Source organism: Neoarius graeffei, chromosome 11, assembly GCF_027579695.1.
Source record: "Neoarius graeffei isolate fNeoGra1 chromosome 11, fNeoGra1.pri, whole genome shotgun sequence".
NCBI classification, from domain to species: Eukaryota; Metazoa; Chordata; class Actinopteri; order Siluriformes; family Ariidae; genus Neoarius; species Neoarius graeffei.
In genome coordinates, this window is record NC_083579.1 from 42,189,351 (window position 1) to 42,211,667 (window position 22,317).

General features: G+C 41.2%; 1 protein-coding gene across 2 annotated transcripts in view; it reads right to left on the reverse strand.

Moving 5' to 3' along the window:
• Positions 1-22,317, reverse strand: part of eif2ak4 (eukaryotic translation initiation factor 2 alpha kinase 4) — a 141,512-nt gene that overhangs the window by 10,354 nt on the left and 108,841 nt on the right. For both annotated transcript variants that reach the window (XM_060933940.1, XM_060933941.1), the window contains exons 32-36: positions 15,461-15,547; positions 12,978-13,087; positions 12,337-12,395; positions 11,334-11,437; positions 8,068-8,136 (exon numbers count right to left, since the gene is read on the reverse strand). In XM_060933940.1, the coding sequence (XP_060789923.1) occupies positions 8,068-8,136; positions 11,334-11,437; positions 12,337-12,395; positions 12,978-13,087; positions 15,461-15,547 (429 nt within the window). The remainder of the gene's footprint in view (positions 1-8,067; positions 8,137-11,333; positions 11,438-12,336; positions 12,396-12,977; positions 13,088-15,460; positions 15,548-22,317) is intronic.

The following is a 22,317-nucleotide window of genomic DNA, read 5'->3' on the forward strand; positions in this document are numbered from 1 at the left end:
GCTAATGAACAACTGAGCTTTTGGAAAATGCCCTTTTCATACCAAATCAAATCATGATACTATGATCTGTTACCGATTAACCTGTTTACCTGTGAAGTGTTGTTTTTTTTTTTTTGAGCATTCCACAACTTTCCCAGTCTTTTATTGCCCCATCCCAACTTTTTTGGAATGTGTTGCAGGCATCAAATTCAGAATCCGTGTATATTTACAAAAAACAATAAATCAAAGTGAACATTAAATATCTCGTCTTTGTATTGTATTCAGTTGAATAAAGGTTGAAAAGGATTTGCAAATCATTGCATTCTGTTTTTATTTACGCTTCACCCAGCATCCCAACAGTTTTGGAATCAGGGTTGTAGAATGGATCTACTTCTCATCAGAAATACAATATTGAGTCAAAACAATTGCAGATGCTCTCACTCCTCCACTGGGATTTTCTAATTACTTTTTTTTTTTTTAGTACAGGCTAGCTGCGAAACGAGACATGATGCACAGGATTATGGTGAGAATACACATTCCTTTAAAAACACATATGCCTTCAAAAAGCAGCCAGATGAAGGAATCTCAGAAAGAAGCATTCTATGCAAACATTTTATTGTACTTCTGGATAATGCCTAATGCTGGGGCATTGTTTTACATAAACTGCACCCCAGACAGAACGATTTGTCTTTAGGAATGTGAGAGAGAGAGAGAGAGAGAGAGAGAGAGAGAGAGAGAGAGAGAAACTGCAACTCTGCCCTTTCCTTATTGAGTGTAGATTACACTAAAACACTTCTTTTAGTATTATTAGTCAGGGAGCATATGTAACCTACTTTGCAAAATTTGCCAAGTCTGGTTTCTCAGTATTAACCCTTTATTTACATCCCAAACAGATTCTTTTTACTTGTTGTAATGTCAGCAATCACCATTTTCACCAAAAAAAGGAAATGCTAAATATCGCATGTAAAAACGTTTAAAAATAAATAAATAAATATCCGTATCACTTAAGTCCATAATAACATCTATTTTTTTTAAATTACCTGTTTACTAACTTTGTGAATAGAAATCATATATTTACATGATATCGAGTTAAGTTTAAAATGAGACACTCAAGTACATAGAGAACATAAAAAAGCCAGAAATATTTTACACTATTGCTACAGAACTTGAGAATATTTATTGCTCATCTACATTCCAGAACTCGGCTCACAATCTCTCATTTCAGAAATTTCTGCGATACATTTATTACCAAGCTGCTAGCAGTTTCTGTTTATTTATGTCCAAACTACATCAAGAAGTAACACTTTGCCTAAGGATTCAAACACAAAACACGAAGATAAAAGCAGTTATTGGTAACACATTATGACCAGAAATAAAGCAGAATGAGCATTTTTGAAGAGCATGCATATTAAGCTACCTTCAAATGTGTCCACATGTTTATGATGCAATGAACTCGTCATCATTTGATATTCCATATTAATGAATAAGTAGAAAACGAATGATACTTCTAATTCAAAACATTATACAACCCCAATTCCCAAAAAGTTGGGACAAAGTACAAATTGTAAATAAAAACGGAATGCAATAATTTACAAATCTCAAAAACTGATATTGTATTCACAGTAGAACATAGACAACATACTGTATCAAATGTCGAAAGTGAGACATTTTGAAATTTCATGCCAAATACTGACTCATTTGAAATTTCATGACAGCAACACATCTCAAAAAAGTTGGGACAGGGCAATAAGAGGCTGGAAAAGTTAAAGGTACAAAAAAGGAACAGCTGGAGGACCAAATTGCAACTCATTAGGTCAATTGGCAATAGGTCATTAACATGACTGGGTATAAAAAGAGCATCTTGGAGTGGCAGCGGCTCTCAGAAGTAAAGATGGGAAGAGGATCACCAATCCCCCTAATTCTGCGCCGACAAAGAGTGGAGCAATATCAGAAAGGAGTTCGACAGTGTAAAATTGCAAAGAGTTTGAACATATCATCTACAGTGCATAATATCATCAAAAGATTCAGAGAATCTGGAAGACTCTCTGTGCGTAAGGATCAAGGCCGGAAAACCATACTGGGTGCCCGTGATCTTTGGGCCCTTAGACGGCACTGCATCACATACAGGCATGCTTCTGTATTAGAAATCACAAAATGAGCTCAGGAATATTTCCAGAGAACATTATCTGTGAACACAATTCACCGTGCCATCCGCCGTTGCCAGCTAAAACTCTATAGTTCAAAGAAGAAGCCGTATCTAAACATGATCCAGAAGCGCAGACGTCTTCTCTGGGCCAAGGCTCATTTAAAATGGACTGTGGCAAAGTGGAAAACTGTTCTGTGGTCAGACGAATCAAAATTTGAAGTTCTTTATGGAAATCAGGGACGCCGTGTCATTCGGACTAAAGAGGAGAAGGACGACCCAAGTTATCAGCGCTCAGTTCAGAAGCCTGCATCTCTGATGGTATGGGGTTGCATTAGTGCGTGTGGCATGGGCAGCTTACACATCTGGAAAGACACCAATCAATGCTGAAAGTTATATCCAGGTTCTAGAGCAACATATGCTCCCATCCAGACGACGTCTCTTTCAAGTAAGACCTTGCATTTTCCAACATGACAATGCCAAACCACATACTGCATCAATTACAGCATCATGGCTGCGTAGAAGAAGGGTCCGGGTACTGAACTGGCCAGCCTGCAGTCCAGATCTTTCACCCACAGAAAACATGTGGCGCATCATAAAACGGAAGATACGACAAAAAAAGACCTAAGACAGTTGAGCAACTAGAATCCTACATTAGACAAGAATGGGTTAACATTCCTATCCCTAAACTTGAGCAACTTGTCTCCTCAGTCCCCAGACGTTTACAGACTGTTGTAAAGAGAAAAGGGGATGTCTCACAGTGGTAAACATGGCCTTGTCCCAACTTTTGAGACGTGTTGTTGTCATGAAATTGAAAAACACCTAATTTTTCTCTTTAAATGATACATTTTCTCAGTTTAAACATTTGATATGTCATCTATGTTCTATTCTGAATACAATATGGAATTTTGAAACTTCCACATCATTGCATTCCATTTTTATTGACAATTTGTACTTTGTCCCAACTTTTTTGGAATCGGGGTTGTATTTGACATGTGCAGGTTTCAAATTTTGTCTTATAAAATCTTTCATTCAAATAAGGAATCACTTATCCCAGCTTTTTATTGAAGAGTTGGTATGTGGACACATTGTTATTAAGCATTAGCACAAAGCATATTTACAGGATAGGTGCAAGGATGAGGAATCTGTTGTGGTATGTGGTTGTGTATGGAGAGTGCATGGACAGATAAGCATCAGACATTTCAGTAACTCTATAACAGGTTCACTAGTTATCTACAATTTGTAAGAAAGAGAGTTATACTCTTAATTATGGCAGACATCTGAGACAAGCATGCAAACATACAGATAGGCAAAGATAGACACACAAAGAAGCGACCAACTTGCTGAAATATTTTTGCAACAAATCTCACAGAGTTATGGGACCCCAACAGAAAATCAGTCACCTTGTTAAACACTTTCTTTCATCAATCTTGAAACAAACCTACTTTTAGATTAAGAATCTATAGAGTAACAAACTCCTAAAAGCAAAAAGTTATGTCAGTTGAATAGACTGAGCAGCACACCACCTCTGAGGTTCGAACTGATCCCACTCAGTAGTTGAGGTCCTTTTAGGGTTAAATGGGTATCTCTAATGTATGAACCATGCTTTTGACCTGAGTAAAAAGGTTGTGTGCCACAAATAACACCTATTATGGATATAATAATTGCATATTAATGATGTAATACTTTTATACCAATTTCCTATATGTGGTTTCAGGGCTCTTTTCATGCGCAAAGTTCATCTCATCTCATTATTTCTAGCCGCTTTATCCTGTTCAGGGTTGCAGGCAAGCTGGAGCCTATCCCAGCTGACTACGGGCGAAAGGCGGGGTACACCCTGGACAAGTCGCCAGGTCATCACAGAGCCGACACATAGACACAGACAACCATTCACACCTACGGTCAATTTAGAGTCACCAGTTAACCTAACCTGCATGTCTTTGGACTGTGGAGGAAACCTGAGCACCCGGAGGAAACCCACGCAGACACGGGGAGAACATGCAAACTCCGCACAGAAAGGCCCTCGCCGGCCACGGGGCTCGAACCCGGACCTCCCTGCTGTGAGGCGACAGCGCTAACCACTACACCACCGTGCCGCCCTATGCGCAAAGTTCCCCTACATAATTAACTATGAAACAGCAGCCTACAAACATTACAGCAAATCCAGATTTATGAATTTATATCTGAACTTGTATATTATTACCAAAAACAAGACTTGGCAAATTTTGCAGAGTAGCCTCCAAATATAAACAAATACCACCTGACTACTGTATATGCTGCATTCAACGTGCAGCTCGTCAGTGGCAATTTGCAGACTGCAATGACATCATTTTCAATCTGGGTGCATTCTATATGCAAAGTGTGTGTTTGTGTTGGGGGGGGCACGGACTCCATGTTCATAGTTTGTTAGCAACATGCTAGCCAGCTAACTGTGATGTGTGATGTACATTTACGTCCTCAAACGGTGACCTGTACTGTCAGTAGATTTAACAAGCAAATGTGTCTGTACGGTATGTTGATTGATCTAAAGTGTGTGCACGTGCACACATGCATGCATTTTAGGGTGGCACGGTGATGCAATGGTTAGCACTATCGTCTCACAGCAAGAAGGTTCTGGGTTCAAGCCCAGTGGCCGACGGGGGCCTTTCTGTATGGAGTTTACATGTTCTCCCTGTGCCTGTGTGGGTTTCCTCCAGATGCTCCGGTTTCCCCCACAGTCCAAAGACAGGCGTTTAGGTTAACATGGGGCAACCTTAGGCTGAAGTGCCCTTGAGCGAGGCACAGACCCCCCCTCCCCAAACTGCTCCCTGGGTGCTGTAAGCATTGCTACCCACTGCTCTGGGTAAGTGTGTGCGCGCGCATGCACATGTCAGGGATGAGAATGAAAAATATTTAAAAAAGTCTAAAAAACCAGGGCGGGGCCCATGGCCTCCAGGGGCTAATGATTTTTGGCTATTTATTTATTTATTTTCTTTATTATTAGACAGGGATATTATTATTAGACAGGGATATTATTATTAGACAGGGATATTATTATTAGACAGGGAGATTATTATTATTAGATAGGGAGATTCTTTTGTGTAATCTGAGTTGAAGTGGGTTTTGTACTTTGGTTTTTTTGGGCGCACGCGCGCTCTCTCTGCCATGCCGATCCTGTAGGCTGCACTGACTCAGCTGAAAACTCCGGTCCTCGAGAAAAGAAATAAAAGCCCGCCCACACTGAAAGCTGATTGGTTTATTTTGCTGAGTAACCCAATCAGGATGCTCTTTGTCTGGCATGCGCTACATGAACAAGCACACAGGCAGTGTTGCCACATTGGGCGGTTTTAAGTGCATTTTGGCGGGTTTGGAACATATTTTGGGATGGAAAACGTTAGCAGTATCTGGCAACACTGCACACAGTCTCCCTTGCGCGCGCACATTCTAAGATGCGTGATGCAGACCTTAATGTTGCGCGCGCACGCTCAAAAACGATCATTTTGGTCTGAAAAAGTCGGAAATCCGCCAATCGGCGGAAAATTCTCATCCCTGACATGTGTGTGTTCACTGCTTCAGAGGGGTTAAATGCAGAGAGGAATTTCACAAGTGTACACATGTGATGAATAAAGTTGTTCTTCTATATATAAAGTATAAGAAAGTGCTACTTTATTTATTTTTTGATGCTCTGCACAGTCATGCTAATTTGACATCACTCCATAAACTGGAAAGTAACTAGTAGTCGAGATGACGACCCCAATTTCTAACGGTCTTTTTTTTTTTATTCTGTTTTATTTATTATATTTCTCCTTTTACTCTCACTTAATCCTGGAGTGCCATTCAATGTCCTATTTTGATATTGTCTTGTTTCACTGTGCTGTAGCACCAAATCAAATTCCTGTGTAAACTGTACATTTGGCAAAGAGATTCTGATCCAATTCTGATTCAAGCAGGAATTTCAAATTGAGGGGGCGTTTTCTTCGGCTTTTCCTGGTTGGACGTTGGGAACTACAAGCTGCGACCTCGACTTGAATGCAGCATTAGTACACATCAAAAGTCTGCAATTAAACATGATTGGACAATGTTGCCTCAGTAAACCGTATGCTTTGAAACTTGCACAGTGAATACTTCAAATTAAATTGGTCATAAAACCACAAACAATCAAAATATGAAAGCAATTTAGATCATGGAGGAAAGATTGGTGTGGGTTTTTTTTTTTTGGTTGTTGTTTTTCAAGAGCAGTTTGATTAGAAACTTAAGTTAGAAAGACTCCAATGGATGATTTAAAGAGTCTTTCAAAACTGGCTTTCGCAAGTTTGCCCCTTTGCTGCCCTTGTTTCGATGGCAGTGTTTACGTGCCCGATTCTCTCCAGTCTGAATTAATTAATTCAGATTGAATTAATTTGGACTCCTAGTTAACCATGTACATGCATCCCAAACTGAACAATGTAGACAATCAATCTTTATGCACATCATGTCTTCCAATGTAAATTTATGCAAAACGCCATCCAAGTGTCGGGTCATTTTTTGTGGGTGGGTGGACGTTTGGGATGGGGTCAGTTTTCCCATTGTCTCCCCAATTTGGTCACCAGCCAGCTCCTATCAAACAACAGTTTTCACTTGAGGAGGTTTGAGGCAAACACGTGTATCAGACACTCACAGGAATTTGCCCTTTTCCATATACATGAGGCCACAGATGCCCATGATTGGCTAGTGTTGCCATGATTGACAGGAGAGAGCATTTTGCTCCTCTGGCTCCCAGTCAGGGATGGCTGTGGCATTGTCAGGATTTGAATTTGTGCTCTAGAGGACAGCAATTTTTATTTATTTATTTTTTGTGCCGGGCGGCACGGTGGTGTAGTGGTTAGCGCTGTCGCCTCACAGCAAGAAGGTCCGGGTTCGAGCCCCGTGGCCGGCGAGGGCCTTTCTGTGCGGAGTTTGCATGTTCTCCTCGTGTCCGCGTGGGTTTCCTCCGGGTGCTCCAGTTTCCCCCACAGTCCAAAGACATGCAGGTTAGGTTAACTGGTGACTCTAAATTGACCGTAGGTGTGAATGTGAGTGTGAATGGTTGTCTGTGTCTATGTGTCAGCCCTGTGATGACCTGGCGACTTGTCCAGGGTGTACCCCGCCTTTCGCCCGTAGTCAGCTGGGATAGGCTCCAGCTTGCCTGCGACCCTGTAGAACAGGATAAAGCGGCTACAGATAATGAGATGAGATTTTTTGTGCCACATGGGAGGCCAGTTGTAATTATTAAACAGACAATGAGAAGTGTCTGTAACTGCAATTAAGTTGCTCAGGCATTCTTATTTGCCTGATATTTCTTTGTCGAAAACATTAACGATCAGTATAATGCTTGGCTCATCTAATATTACCAACATTAAAGGCCGGTGTCTAGAAATTAATGCAAAAAAAAAAAAGGTTTTATTAAAGTTCTTCTGCCTTCTCACTGAACTTTAGTGAACTTGCATCCTGCATTTACCTCAAAATGTCTTTTAAAAAAAAAAAATCCAAACTCAATTATTTTAAAGGAGGAGATTAAACTCTAACAGGAACTTTTTCTTACATGACCGTTTTACTGCATTAGGAGTGTATCATGCAAACACTCATGCGCAGAAGTCACACAAACTCAGATAGAGAAAACACGACGATTGGACACGAAAGTTTACATGGCTGTTATTCATCTGTTTAATGGGTTCTTAAAAGGATTACCTACATACTTCTGTTTATTTAGATACGAGTTTCATTCAGATTGACCTCAGTGTACTCCGTTCCAACTGAGCTGGATACATGACCGTTTTTATTACGATTGTGGTCTCACTCTGATTAGTGATTATTAAAATGTGAACGTAGATCATGACCTAACCTCCACCCACCCAACACAAAAAATCCAATGTTAAAAACTGAAAGAAAAAAAAAAAAAGATGGAAATTTATAAAGGGCAAAAGAAAACCAAAAAAGCATTCACTTACAGCCAGCACCTCGATGTCATTACTCCTGTTCTGCAAATTATTGCTAAGATTCTGCAACCTGGTTTGTATCTGGAAGTGCAAAGAGAGAAAGGAAACGTTTCTTCCTTGATCACAATAAACATGTGAATATGGGAGGCTTTTCACCCTCACATACAAGATATACAGCAAGGAGTTGTTGTTCAATAATACTTCATTTGTACTAGAGGGGGTCTGTGATGGAAAGGTCATCAAAGGACACTTCATACTCCCTAACCCCTTGTTGAAGGCAGCTATGCCAAATTACTCTCTAATTCTGCTGCAGCGGCAGCCGGTGTTTCTCACAGGCTCTGGACATGGGAGACATGTGGAACTATAAGATTATCACTTTGGTTTGATCTAAGCACCATGTGAGGACCTAGAGAGTAGAAGCTTTAAGTACAGTGTTTACTATTTAGTCCACGGGTTAAGTGGGAGTCACAGAGGGAGCTGGGAGAACACGCCCTCGTTAATATTGAATCTCGGCACATTGTAGGTGCTAAATAAGACAACTGGACTTGCTTGAAATCCTTGAAGACGTTTTACCTCTCATCCGAAAGGCTTCTTCAGTTCTGTCTGACTAGTGGGGAGTTCCAGGTATTTATCCTCTAGTGGACCAGAAGCAACCCTAAGGAGAGTCGTTGAGATCACATGGGTCGTTGACCCTCTCAGTAACACTCTGAAGCAGAAATTGGTCCACCCTGAGGACAGAATACCCAGACACAAACAGGACAACGTAGTGTATGCGATTCAATGCAGTGAGGAATACACAGACCTGTACACTGGGGAAACAAAACAACCACTTCACAAGCGCATGGCTTAACACAGGAGAGCCAGTTCCTCAGGCCAGGACTCTGCAGTCTCTCTTCAACTCAATAACAAAAGACACTCGTTTCAGGACTGCAATATACACATTTAGCCAGAGAAGACCGGTGGTTTGAAAGAGGAGTAAAGGAAGCCATCTTCGTCAACCTGGAATGACAATCACTGAACAGAGGAGGTAGTCTGAGGCTACGTTTACATTAGACCGTATCTGTCTCGTTTTCTTCGCGGATGCACTGTCCGTTTACATTAAACCCCCTGGAAAAGCCAGGAAACGGGAATCCGCCAGCGTCCACGTATTCAATCTAGATCGTATCTGGTCCGGTGCTGTGTAAACATTCAGAATACGCGAATACGCTGTGCTGAGCTCTAGCTGGCGTCTCATTGGACAACATCACTGTGACATCCACCTTCCTGATTCGCTGGCGTTGGTCATGTGACGCGACTGCTGAAAAACGGCGCGGACTTCCGCCTTGTATCACCTTTCATTAAAGAGTATAAAAGTATGAAAATACTGCAAATACTGATGCAAATACTGCCCATTGTGTAGTTATGATTGTCTTTAGGCTTGCCATCCTTCCACTTGCAAGTAATAAGTGATCTGCGCTGGGATCACACACACAGCGGCTCAGTCCCGAATCGTGGCTTGTTCACTTCACTCGCGCGCTGTGTGAGCTGCGCAGGGCCGGAGTGCGCACCCTCCAGAGGGCACTCGCTGTTCAGGGCGGAGTGATTTGGAGCGCAGGATGCCTGCGGAGCCGAGCGTATCCGCGTATTGGCGTTGCTATGTGCACGGCTAACGGTTTTAGTGTAAACACGAATCGTTTTAAGAACATTAATCTGATGATCCGCTGATTCGACGTAATGTAAACGTAGCCTGAGACACCACTTATCAGCCACCTACAATGCAGTCCTTGGCACACTTTCCAGAAAACTGAATACACATCCACACCAAGACTCGGCTGACTTCAACGACTCACATGATGGCAGAGAGAGACAGAGACAACAACCCACAGATCACCCTCACGACTCTCTAGGCTGCTAACACCATTCACACCTGGCCTCCAGTGACCTTTATAACCTACAGGATGACTGAGGCTACATCCACACGACAACGGCAACGAGATTTAAAAAAAAAAAAAAAAAAAATCGCGTCCACATGGGCAACGGATCAGTAAAATATCAGGTACATATGGCAACGCAATGCTTGCTGAAAACGATGCAATACACATGCCACACCTCTAGGTGCGCTGTAAGACGGTCCCATCAGAGACACCACAACAATAGAAGAAGTAAGGACGCATGCGCATAAACTATTATGCGCGAGACTTCATATTAGCCACAAAGTCAGAAAAATCTGTTCGTAAAATTACATTATAATGACCAAATACAATGAAAAGTATTTTTCCAGTCTCACCTGTGAAAGGTGATCCCATGTGATATCGTTTGGACGGTAAACCTATTGGTACAGTTAAACGCAGCACATGAATGAGGCATCTTTATTCTCTGCTTTGACCCATCCAATATGGCGGCGAGGATGACGTATTATTCTACGCGGAAAGCGGCGTCTTTAATGGTCCGGAATAAATTGAATGCTACACGTTGATGGATTAATTTGTTCTTCTACGCCCTTTTTGAGGAATGTATTGTAGGACTTAAACCAACATCTGAAGAGGTGAGATCGCTCCTTTTTTTCCCTATTTTTGCTGGCGGGATTGACTCTGCCCTAAGGGCTATTCTCTCTCTCTCTCTCTGCACCATTACACAATAAATATTCACAGTGAAAATATTTTGTAAGCACGTTTCATGAACCAAGTTATAGGATTTGTTGACAACTCGCATCGAGTTCGTTACACTTCTACCCGGCGTGAAGCACATGTGGTTGTGACGTCATCGTAAACAAATCCGTTCTACTCATCCAGACAACTTCACAACGGCACCGTTGCCAGATCTTTCCACTCTGGAACCCGTTCTCAAAAGATTTCGTTTTGGGGCACCCAAAACGCCGGTGCCATGTGGACACCAGGCCGAAACGATAAACAATTTTATCAGATTCACCTGAATCCGTTGCCGTGTGGACAGGGCCTGAGAGGGTCAATGACCCATGTCACCTCAACGACTCTCCTTAGGGTTGCTTCTGGTCCACTAGAGGATAAATACCTGGAACTCCCCACTCGTCAGACAGAACTGAAGAAGCCTTTCGGATGAGAGGTGAAACATCTCCAAGGATTTCAAGCAAGTCCAGTTGCCTTCTTTAGCACCTACGGTTTACGATGACTTGGATGACCGAGAACCTTCACAGACATCTTGGCACATCTGGACAAAGTGCTACTTATTTTAAGTTTGTATATTAATGCAGATCTAAAACACCACCACCACAGTAAGATCTAAAAGATATCTTGTTTTGAGATTCTGGTGAAATTTCATACCTGGGTCTCATAGCGTCGTCGTGTGCTGGCTGAAATCTTATCCGGCGTAACCACGTTTACATTCATGTTTATTACTGCACCTCCCCCGTGCTGCTCCGATGACCCTGACACATGGTACACATTTTATTCAAAAACAAATAGATCTTGAGGTTAGCGGTATCGACAAGGATGCCTCCGCTGCCAAGTTCATCTTAATACTAATTTGTAGCTTCAATACTTTAAGGAAGGAAACTATTGGAAAAATAAAAAAAAATTAAAATAAAACCACCTATCAGACATTTGGCCTTGCTGTGAACTTGACCATGTTTGGATCAGTTCCAAAATCAGTTCATCTGCTAGTTACGATGATAATTCTAGATAAATCTTACAAATCAAAAACACTCATTCTTGCAATATCGTGCTAACGGCAGAGGCATAATAAAAACCTTCACATTTACCTTCTACATTCATACACCTCCTTTAGTCATTCATTCATTCCTTTCCCCTTCACTGCTTCATTCATTCACATGCATTTATTTAAAAGACACAATAAGGAGAGGGTGGTTGAATTTTGAGGAAGGTGTAAATTCCAGCATTAGTGTGGAATTTATTTTTCATCACTTTGGGATCAACATGCTTTATTGCTTTGTTGTTTTATGGAGGCGAGTAAAAAGAGTCTCTGCCACTTGAGCATGTGAAAAGTCGTCTGATAGCAAAAAGAAACATAGCGGAACAACATAATAATAGGAACCAGTCAATTATTATGGGCAAAACTAAACTGGAGGCTCATAAAATCTGCTCATTATGTTTGGCCTTTTAAGATACCCGGTGTGTAGTATGCAAATATTTACATTCTCTCTCTCACACACACACACACACACACACACACACACACACAGAGCTGGATTTTCCCTGAAGGTAAATGAACTTGAAATGAAATTCTTGTTTAGCTGTGTGTGGTCTACTTTAGCTCACCTCCAGCTTAACAGGCAAAATATCAGAAGCCTAGTAGGAAAGCTGATACCTGAGTTTAGCAGGAGTGATCCCTTGGGATTCTGGAGAGACCCTCCCTCCGATACCTCTCTGGGAAATATCAACAGAGCAGGAAGTTAAACAAGTGTTTATTTTCCTAGTTTCTAATCATTGTGCTGCTGACTCAAAAACTAGATCAACTGTGAGCTACTGCTCACTTTCGTATCCCCCCCCCCCCGCTCTCATTTATATCAGAATGCAAGCAATCGAAGGAATAGGACACTTATTATGAATGTTGACTTCAAAAAATAATTAACCCTGAAACAAGTAAGTAAAGAGCAGTGTCTCTCCCCAGGGATTTCAAACAGCATCCTGGTAAACTGCCATTTTGAAATAGCATTTTGCTTCTTGAAATAGCGTCAAAATCCACCCAAAATGTTTCGTAAATACATTCAGTCGATAAACAGGAAGTCGATGTGCGACAGACCTGAAAACGGTATACACGGTATAGAACCCCAAGCTGAAGTTTGGTACCAAGTAGCTATGATTTGTGGTTGCTGAGAAAAAGGGTGTTTCAGACAGACGGAGATACGGATGGACAGACAGAGATAAACTAGTATACTCCCCCCCCCGCTTCTGAGCGGGGGTATAAATAATAATTAAATGGTAACGACAAAGATGAGTGAGCTTCACCGGCTTCTCTCGTCACAGAGTTTGGTCCGGCATTTTTGGATGATGTGGTCCACTAAATCCGACTCTGGAATCCTCTTTTCTGACTGACGGTCCTTCTCGAAAGATTTCACCTACAGCACAGACGAGGGGGGAAAAAACAAAACCACCACACACACACACACACAAGAAAGTAACATTTATAGAACACAAATTTCACAAAATATACAATGAGTTCTAATTTGCATAGTGCTTGGAAATGTAAGTGCACCATTTAACCCAGGGGTGGGCAATTATTTTTTCCATGGGGCCACATGAGAAACAGAAAATTTTGTGGAGGGCCGGACCAAAAGGCTGAACTAAATTCCGCATAATATTAATTGTATTTCTTTATATAAAGCAATAAATAACATTGTTTTTACAAGCTGCTAAGACTGGTAAGAGTCTGGAAAAAACGAGGTTGCCTTACAAAAAATGTCATTTATTCAATCAAATTTCCCAAAACAATGGTTAACAAAATGTGAACGTTTGTGCCATTTTTTTCAGTCACATTCACCCCAAAACACAATAAAGACATCACAATATTGCCTTTCTACTCCAAATATCAAGCAAGATACATCATATTATAATAATGATGCCCACAGCTGACAGATGATGATCAGTCGATTCGGTGTAGGTATCAGAGCTACAGATCGGCTCGGGCTCCGGCGCCTGCTGGTGACGTCACACTATGTGATTGGCTGGACCGTTTGAAGGATGACGTACAAGTTTGTGGCTGGTCTGGACAAATTACGGAAGTAGTTATCGCGGGATTAGGTTTCGTGGGATTTCATGTCATGTTCATGTCACGCGCATTGCGTTTTTGTTGAACACAACTTCAAAATAAAAGCAATGCACATTCAGTCCATGCATGAGGTAAAATTAGAAAATACGTTTATTTTGTAATTTCTAATTAACCTTACACGGGCCGGTCAGAATGAACCAAAGGGCCGGATGCGGCCCGCGGGCCGCAAAATGCCCAGGTCTGATTTAACCCTTAAATGTATACCTTGGCTCACCAGTGACCCATGACGGCATTTCCTTTTCTAACTAATCCATTTTTGTTTTATTAAGACCCCACATTTTGTGTGAGGAAATTTCACAAGGTTTCTTTATGCAGACTGACTGCATTACTGCCGTGTTTGTTAACTGGCTCCTGACCCAACATGATCTATTCAGGAAGGCCAAGGTAAGACTAAAACGTATACAGAAAAATATATTTTGGGAATCTCTACTGGTGCAACAGAAAAGCGTTTGCTCGGTCGTCCGGAGATCACTAATTCAAACGTCGATGATTCCACAGCCATCCGTGGCCAGGAGCTCAAGAGAGCAAAATTGGCCATGCTCTCAGGGAGGAAGGGGTGGTATACACTCTCTCTCTCTCTCTCTCTCACACACACACACACAGTCAGTTAATTACAGCGCTGCTAGCCAATCTTGGGCATCTGTGAGCTCATGTATACAGAAGTGGGCGAACAGCACTTTCCTCCGAGTGTATAACGTTGCCCCTAATGCTGCATGAGCAGCAGTTTGATAAGATGTGGTCGGCTGGCGTCAAGCGCCTTAAAGGAAGCACATTATGGCCTTCACCTTCCCTTATTGGGAGGTGTCATGTGATAGTGGAGACATGTCTAGTGGGTGGGAATTGGCAATGACTAAATTAGGGAGAAAAATGTATGCATGTATGTGTGTGTGTGTGTGGGGGGGGGATTTTATATACATTATCTTTTGGCTATTCATCCATTTTTTTTTTACCCCCCGTTTGCCAAAACTCAGCTGCAGCAACATATGATGGGTTGTCACAGGCAGGCAGGCAGACACACACACACACACACACACACACACACAAATCTTGAAAATGGCTCCAAGGCTTTAATTTTCAAATACATGGGTTAGACAAATCGCTGCCCAGGGTGCATCTTAGCGATTCATTTTTATTTTTAGGTTCAATTAGGGTAAATTTTGTGTGTGGATGATGTATAATCATTTCAGAATCAGAAACATGTGGAGACACTGACTAAACCCAGAAAAATAAAGTTTGGCACAATGTCATCATTAAACTCCTGCTTCCTACACGCAGTTAAACATGTTGACAGAAAACAAAGATGCTAGCCAGGCACACAACACAACACAACAGCTTATAGCTAAAACACTGGCCAAGTACTTGACATTTTGTCAAATAAAAAAGGATAATCAGACACTTGTTCAATTCCCTCGGTCTGCGTTACAAGTACCTCCCTCACACACAATACATCTGCTACCACTTTCTAGCTTAGTTCGGCAAACTTTTTAGCCGAAGATTCTCAGGCAAACCAATCTGAGCAGCACATTAACATTTACTCGTCCAGTGAGCTAACCAATAAGTTTACAATATGTATACCCCTTGTGACCTGAAAAGAAGAAATACACAATTACTGCATTTGTATGTTTCACACTAACAGAAAGAAAAGCTCATTTTTGCAACTTACTTTGATATGCGTGCCCTCTTTGTCAGAGACCAGAACCATGAATGTAATGCCGGCGAGCCTGCAGTGATCCAGAAGAGCCTCCTGAGACTGAAACAAAAACAGAGAATATTTATTATTTGTCCTCAGCCACTTTAAACAGGAAAGGCAGCGCATCTAAACCCCCTGCTTACATACAAACACACTGATGACATCCCAGTTTCGGGGTATTTACTGACAACGAATATGTGCAGACTTAAACCAGACTCAAATCACAAATCAAGGTGCGGCATTAATGCATACTCCGATATCTACCACTTAATTCTGCTTATTATTTGTCTAATACTGTCCAATTCCTTTACAGAATCATTCATTTTAAAATTACTTCACTCCCAAAACATGTTTTCATTCCTCTGTATGCTAGCTTGGTCTAAAACAGCATTTCTCAACCACTGGGCAAATTATTTTTCAAGTTTGAAGCCAAATATTAAATAGTTCAGGATGTCATAGGGTCCCAAATCTGGCAGCTGGTCTGATGTACTGTACACCTTTCACCTTTGCTCTGCGGCGTTGGTTGAAGATTTCAACAACTTCTTTAATAACAAGATCCGACTTCTCAAAGATCAGATGTGCTCCTCGCCCCTGGTGTCCATGGACCTGACAGTTGGGCATAGCGAGTCTTCTTGCAAAAGTGTATTCTCGGAATTCTCTCAGGTGTCTGTGAGTTATATCTGTGAGGTTATCCAGAAGTTGAAGTCCACGCCTTGTGCGTTAGACCCTATTCAGACTGATTTTCTGAAACTATCCATCGATGACCTAGCCCCATCTATTACTGCCATCATTAATGCTTCACTGAACTCTGGGGTTTTTCCATCGCCACTCAAGAAAGGTATCATCCGCCCTTCCATTAAGAAACGACCATTAGCTCGTGAGGTGAAATCAAGTTACCGTCCCATCACGAATGTTGCGTTTATCTCGAAAATACTTGAACGTGTAGTTGCTACGCAGTCCCTAAATTACTTCATTATGAACGGTTCACTTGCAAAAGTTCCAGTCTGCTTATCGGCGCTTTCATAGCACCGAAACCGCGCTACTCCGTGTTTTCAATGACATTTTGGTCGCCACTGACAGTCGGCATGAGGTGGTACTTGTTCTACTAGACCTATCTTCTGCTTTCGATACTATCGATCACACTGCTTTTCTTAGATGACTTGAAAAGCATTATGGTATCACCCAGATTGCTTTGAAATGGTTGGAGTCTTACCTCTCTAATAGAACCCAGCAAGTCATGATTGGTGATGTCTTGTCTTCTGAGATTGATCTAAATTATGGCGTGCCTCAGGGCTCCGTGCTTGGGCCATTACTCTTTTCCCTCTTTTTTGCACCCTTGGAGGATGTCATTTCAGCTCATGGCCTGAATGCCATGATGTATGCCGATGATACGCAGCTTTATGTCACAATTGACTCACACGAAGATTGCCCTGTTATCCTGTCCAATCTTGAACTATATATAAAGGATATTCTCGTCTGGTGTACATCAAACGGCCTGGCCTGCAATCCGGATAAGACTGAAGTCATCCATCTTTCTTCACGTTTCTCAAGCCCTGCTAATGTTCCCGGCATCAGTATCGATGGGCTTAACAGCTCACCCAAATCAGATGTACGTGATCTTGGTGTGACTTTTGACTCAAACCTCTTGATGACTAAACACGTCAACAACATCTGCAAGTCTGCTTTCCTCTCCATCAGGAACATTGGCCGAATATGAAAGTATCTCTACCAAGAGACTTGTGAAAAGCTTGTTCATACTTTTATCACATCAAAGGTAGGTTTTTGTAATAGTCTACTCGTAGGACTTCCTGATATAGAGATATCTAAGCTCCAGCGAGTCCAGAACACTGCTCCTAGGCTAGTTAAAGGAGTGAAAAAGAGTGATAGCATAATACCTATTCTCCATCAGCTGCACTGGCTCCCGATTAGATCTAGAATAGACTTTAAGGTACTTTGCTTAGTGTACAAGGCAACTCACAAATCAAGCCCATGACTACTTATGTGAGCTCCTAAATAATTACAGACCTTCTCGCCCGTTGAGGTCAGCTAGTCTCAACCGGTTATCAATACCTAAAGCTAGCACTAAAACACATGGAGAAAGAGCATTTTCAGTATATGGACCAAAACTTTGGAACTCTCTGCCGCTTTCTATTAGGAACTCAGATTCATTTGTAACTTTTAAATAGTCATTAAAGACATTTCTTTTCCTTAGCGCTTATAATGTATAGAAACATGCTCTGGAGCGTATATTTAGATTAATCTATTTTATAATTTCTTATTGAATGTATTGATGGGATTTGTATCATGTAAATAGTTGATTGCTTTTAATTTATTGTAAAGCATTGAGACTGTGTGTAATGCTTAAATATATTATTATTATTTCAAGTGGAATAAATACATTTGTGGGTAAATTAAGAACAAGAAGTTTTTATTATGGGCATGTTCCTCCTTTGCATTTTGCACGCATGTGCGCACACGCACACATACATAGCGTGCACGCGTGGTGGGCTGAATAAATAAATACGTTTGTGGGTAAATTACATGGCTCTGCGATGCCTGCTGGAAGAGAAGAGCAGGGAGGATTGAGAATCTAACACCTGTGGTTTATTTACACCCGAAACTAAAACTTCTGGCATCCTAGCAACCATCGTAAAGACGCATAAAAAGCCCATAAATTCCTCCTTACCCGGGCAAAAACAATACAGGATTTATCTTGCAGTGTCCTGATCCCAAGATCTTTAACCCAGCCACATATAAAAAAGTTGTATGTCTCCATGCTCTTCCAGGTTTTCATGTGTCCGTGTAGAACGATGTCTGCAGTACCAGGTAGTTTGAGATGTCAGGGAACTCAACAGATGGATAATTTTCCAGCTCATACTGAATGAATGAATAACTATTTAAAAATGATAAGTTGATCAGCAGAGCTGGTGGGGTTGTGCGTGTACAGATACAAATAATTACAAAAGACAAACACTTTTTAAAAAAAACAAAAAACAAACAAAAAACCCTTAAAATCTGTTGATTATCTGTTAATTATCTTCACATCAAGTTAATTAATAGTATGCATAACTATTGGTTTTGTATTTAGTTACAGCTACAGTAGGATCAAAATTTATTCTACTAATGTCAAATTTAGCTCGTAAATTTTTCTTTCATAGGAAAAATCCTTCTTTGTTAGCGTGTAAGGATCTAATCCCATCGAGTGGTTTCTATATCCACTTCTTTTGAGTGTAGTTCAGGGTTTTAATAACTTGCTTGTTTGCTGAACACAAACATGGCAATAAGTTCTTGTGTTAATGGACCAGACTCCACTTTTGGATCATTAATCCCTTTTGACCGAGAATGCCCTGCATGCATGGTTTTATGTTGGCTTCTGGCACAAAGACAATAACCTACAATTAAAAACAGTTGTTTTTTATTGCATGTATTTAATTCCTGGGCTCCCATCTGTAACAGTTGCATTCCATTAATACATTTTACAGTAATTATTATATTCTAATAGAGGAGCCAAAATAATTGGTGATCTTTTTTAATGGGCCACGACTCATTAAAAATATGAATAGGTGGGCCTCAAAGCAGAAAAGGTTGAGAACCCCTGGTCCAAAAGGAAGATGCATATCGGTGCACAAGCATGTTAAGTGCCACTAACAAGAAGTCGTATAGTGAGTGTTGTTACTCAGCTGACAAGCAACATAGACACATGTAAAAGAGACTGATAAGACACAAGTGCTGCCTGCTGTCCAATTAGCTCCATTAAAATGTCTGGGCACAGAACAGCACCATGTTTGGGTAGGAAACAAGGAACTGTGTTCAGGTAACTCACTACAATTATAGCTGCTGATTTATTAGGCCCTGTCCACACGGCAACGGATTCAGGTGAATCTGATAAAATTGTTTATCGTTTCGGCCTGGCGTCCACACGGCACCGGCGTTTTGGGTGCCCCAAAACGAAATCTTTTGAGAACGGGTTCCAGAGTGGAAAGATGTGGCAACGGCACCATTGCGAAGTCGTCTGGATGAGTAGAACGGATTTGTTTACGATGACATCACAACCACATGTGCTTCACGCCGGGTAGAAGTGTAACGAACTCGATGCGAATTGTCAACAAATCCTATAACTTGGTTCATGAAACACGCTTACAAAATATTTTCACTGTGAATATTTATTGTGTAATGGTGCAAAGTGAGAGAGAGAGAGAGAGAGAGAGTGTGAGTCAATCCCGCCAGCAAAAATAGGGAAAAAAAGGAGCGATCTCACCTCTTCAGATGTTGGTTTAAGTCCTACAATACATTCCTCAAAAAGGGCGTAGAACAACAAATTAATCCATCAACGTGTAGCATTCAATTTATTCCAGACCATTAAAGACGCCGCCTTCCGCGTAGAATTATACGTCATCCTTGCCGCCATATTGGATGGGGCAAAGCGGAGAATAAAGATGCCTCATTCATGTGCTGCGTTTAACTGTACCAACAGGTTTGCCGTCCAAACGAGATCACATGGGATTACCTTTCACAGGTGAGACTGGAAAAATACTTTTCATTGTATTTGGTCATTATAATGTAATTTTACGAACAGATTTTTCTGACTTTGTGGCTAATATGAAGTCTCACGCATAATAGTTTATGTGCATGCGTCCTTACTACTTCTATTGTTCTGGTGTCTCCGAAAGGATCGTCTTACAGCGCCCCTAGAGGTGTGGCATGTGTATTGCATCACTTTCAGCAAGCGTTGCCATATGTACCTGATATTTTACTGATCCGTTGCCCATGTGGACGCGATATTTTTTTAATAACATCTCGTTGCCGTTGTCGTGTGGATGTAGCCTTAAACAAACACTATATGGATGTTGCATTATACTTAAATAAATGAATGATACTGTAAATGCATATTTGACCCGGATAGGCCCAGCTGTACATGGAATTCCGATATCCCTCTTGTAAAGCTATTGAACAACTGATAAATTGTTTTAAAATCCATTTCTTACATATGGGTGACTACTTAACATGCAACCTCCCCCCAGCTTACATATTTTACTTACTTCCATCCATTACTTACTTAAATTGCATACTTTATTGAAAGGAAATTACGTACTTTACTTACTTAGTTTACATACTTTTACCTACTCACAAGCTTTAAATTATTTGCTTTATTCTTTTAAATTTTGTTTTATTATTATGAAACTGTACTTGGTACTGTTATCAAGATGAATATATCTACTGCAAGAAGGAAAAAGCGCAGTGTTAATGAGCATGCCAAATGTCCAGAGCAAGGCTGGCTGCTGAACGTGTGTCTGTCTGTAGGTCACACATGCATGCAATACGTGTGTCTGGGGAAAATTTATCCTGATCACACCTGCTGTGTGACGTCCACATCTGGCTCAGTGACTGTGGTGCAGACGTCATTTTGTGCAGCATGGCTCAGAACTGCACTCAGCACCCTGAGCCCCAGGCAGCCAACCTCAATGACATCCAACAGCTGTAGATCAGTAGTGAAGGTTCTGTGTTAGTAAACCAAACTGCCAGACTGTCGATGAGGTTAACCCTTGCACAATGAACCAGGCTTTCTATCTATTAAAAAATAAATAAATATAACATGCACAGTGGGGAAAATAAGTATTGTATACGTCAACATTTTTCTCAGTCAATATATTTCTGATGGGGCTATTGACATGAAATTTTCACCAGATGTTGATAATGCAAGTAATTCACACATACAAAGAAATCAAAACATACATGTCCATAAATTAAGTGTAATAAAGTGGAATGACGCAGGGAATAAGTATTGAACACACTTACTGAAATTTATTTAATACTTGGTAGAAAAGCCTTTGTTGGTAATGACAGCTTCAAGACGCCTCCTGTACGGAGAAACTAGTCACATGCATTGCTCAGCTGTGATTTTGACCCATTTTTCCACACAAACAGTCTTCAAATCTTGAAGGTTCTGGGGGCCTCTTCTATGAACTCTGATCTTCAGTTCTTTCCATAGATTTTCAATTGAATTCAAGTCGGGTGATTGACTGACTGGGCCGTTCCAGCGGCTTTATTTTCTCTCTCTGAAACCAGTTGAGAGTTTCCTTGGCTGTGTGTTTGGGATCATTGTCTTGCTGAAATGTCCACCTTCGTTTCATCTTCAGCATCCTGCTAGATGGCAGCAGATTCTTATCAAGAATGTCTCGGTACATTTCTCCATTCATCCTTCCTTCAATTATTGAAGTCTGCCAGTACCATATGCTGAAAAACAGCCCCACACCATGATGTTCCCACCACCAAACTTCACTGTTGGCATGGTGTTTTTGGGGTGATGTGCAGTGCCATCTATCCTCCAAACATGGTGTGCGCTATGACATGCAAAGAGTTCAATTTTGGTCTCATCTGACCAGACAATATTCTCCCAGTATTTCATAGGCTTGTCCAAATGTTGTGCAGCAAACTTAAACAAGCTTCAACATGCTTTTTCTTCAGCAGCGGAGTCTTGCGCAGTGAGTGTGTATAGAGGCCATGGCGGCTGAGTGCATTACTTATTGTGTTCTTTGAAACAACAACTGTACCTGCTAATTCCAGGTCTTTCTGAAGCTCTCCGCAAGTGGTCTTTGACTCTTGGACAACTCTTCTGATTATTCTTTTGACTCCTCTGTCAGAAATTTTGTGAGGAGCACCTGGTCGTGGCCGGTTTATGGTGAAATGTTCTTTCCACTTCTGGATAATGGCCCCAACGGTGCTCACGGGAACATTCAGAAGTTTAGAAATACGTCTGTAACCAATGCCATCAGTATGTTGTGCAACAATAAGGTTACGAAGGTCTTAAAAGAGCTCTTTGCTTTTATCCA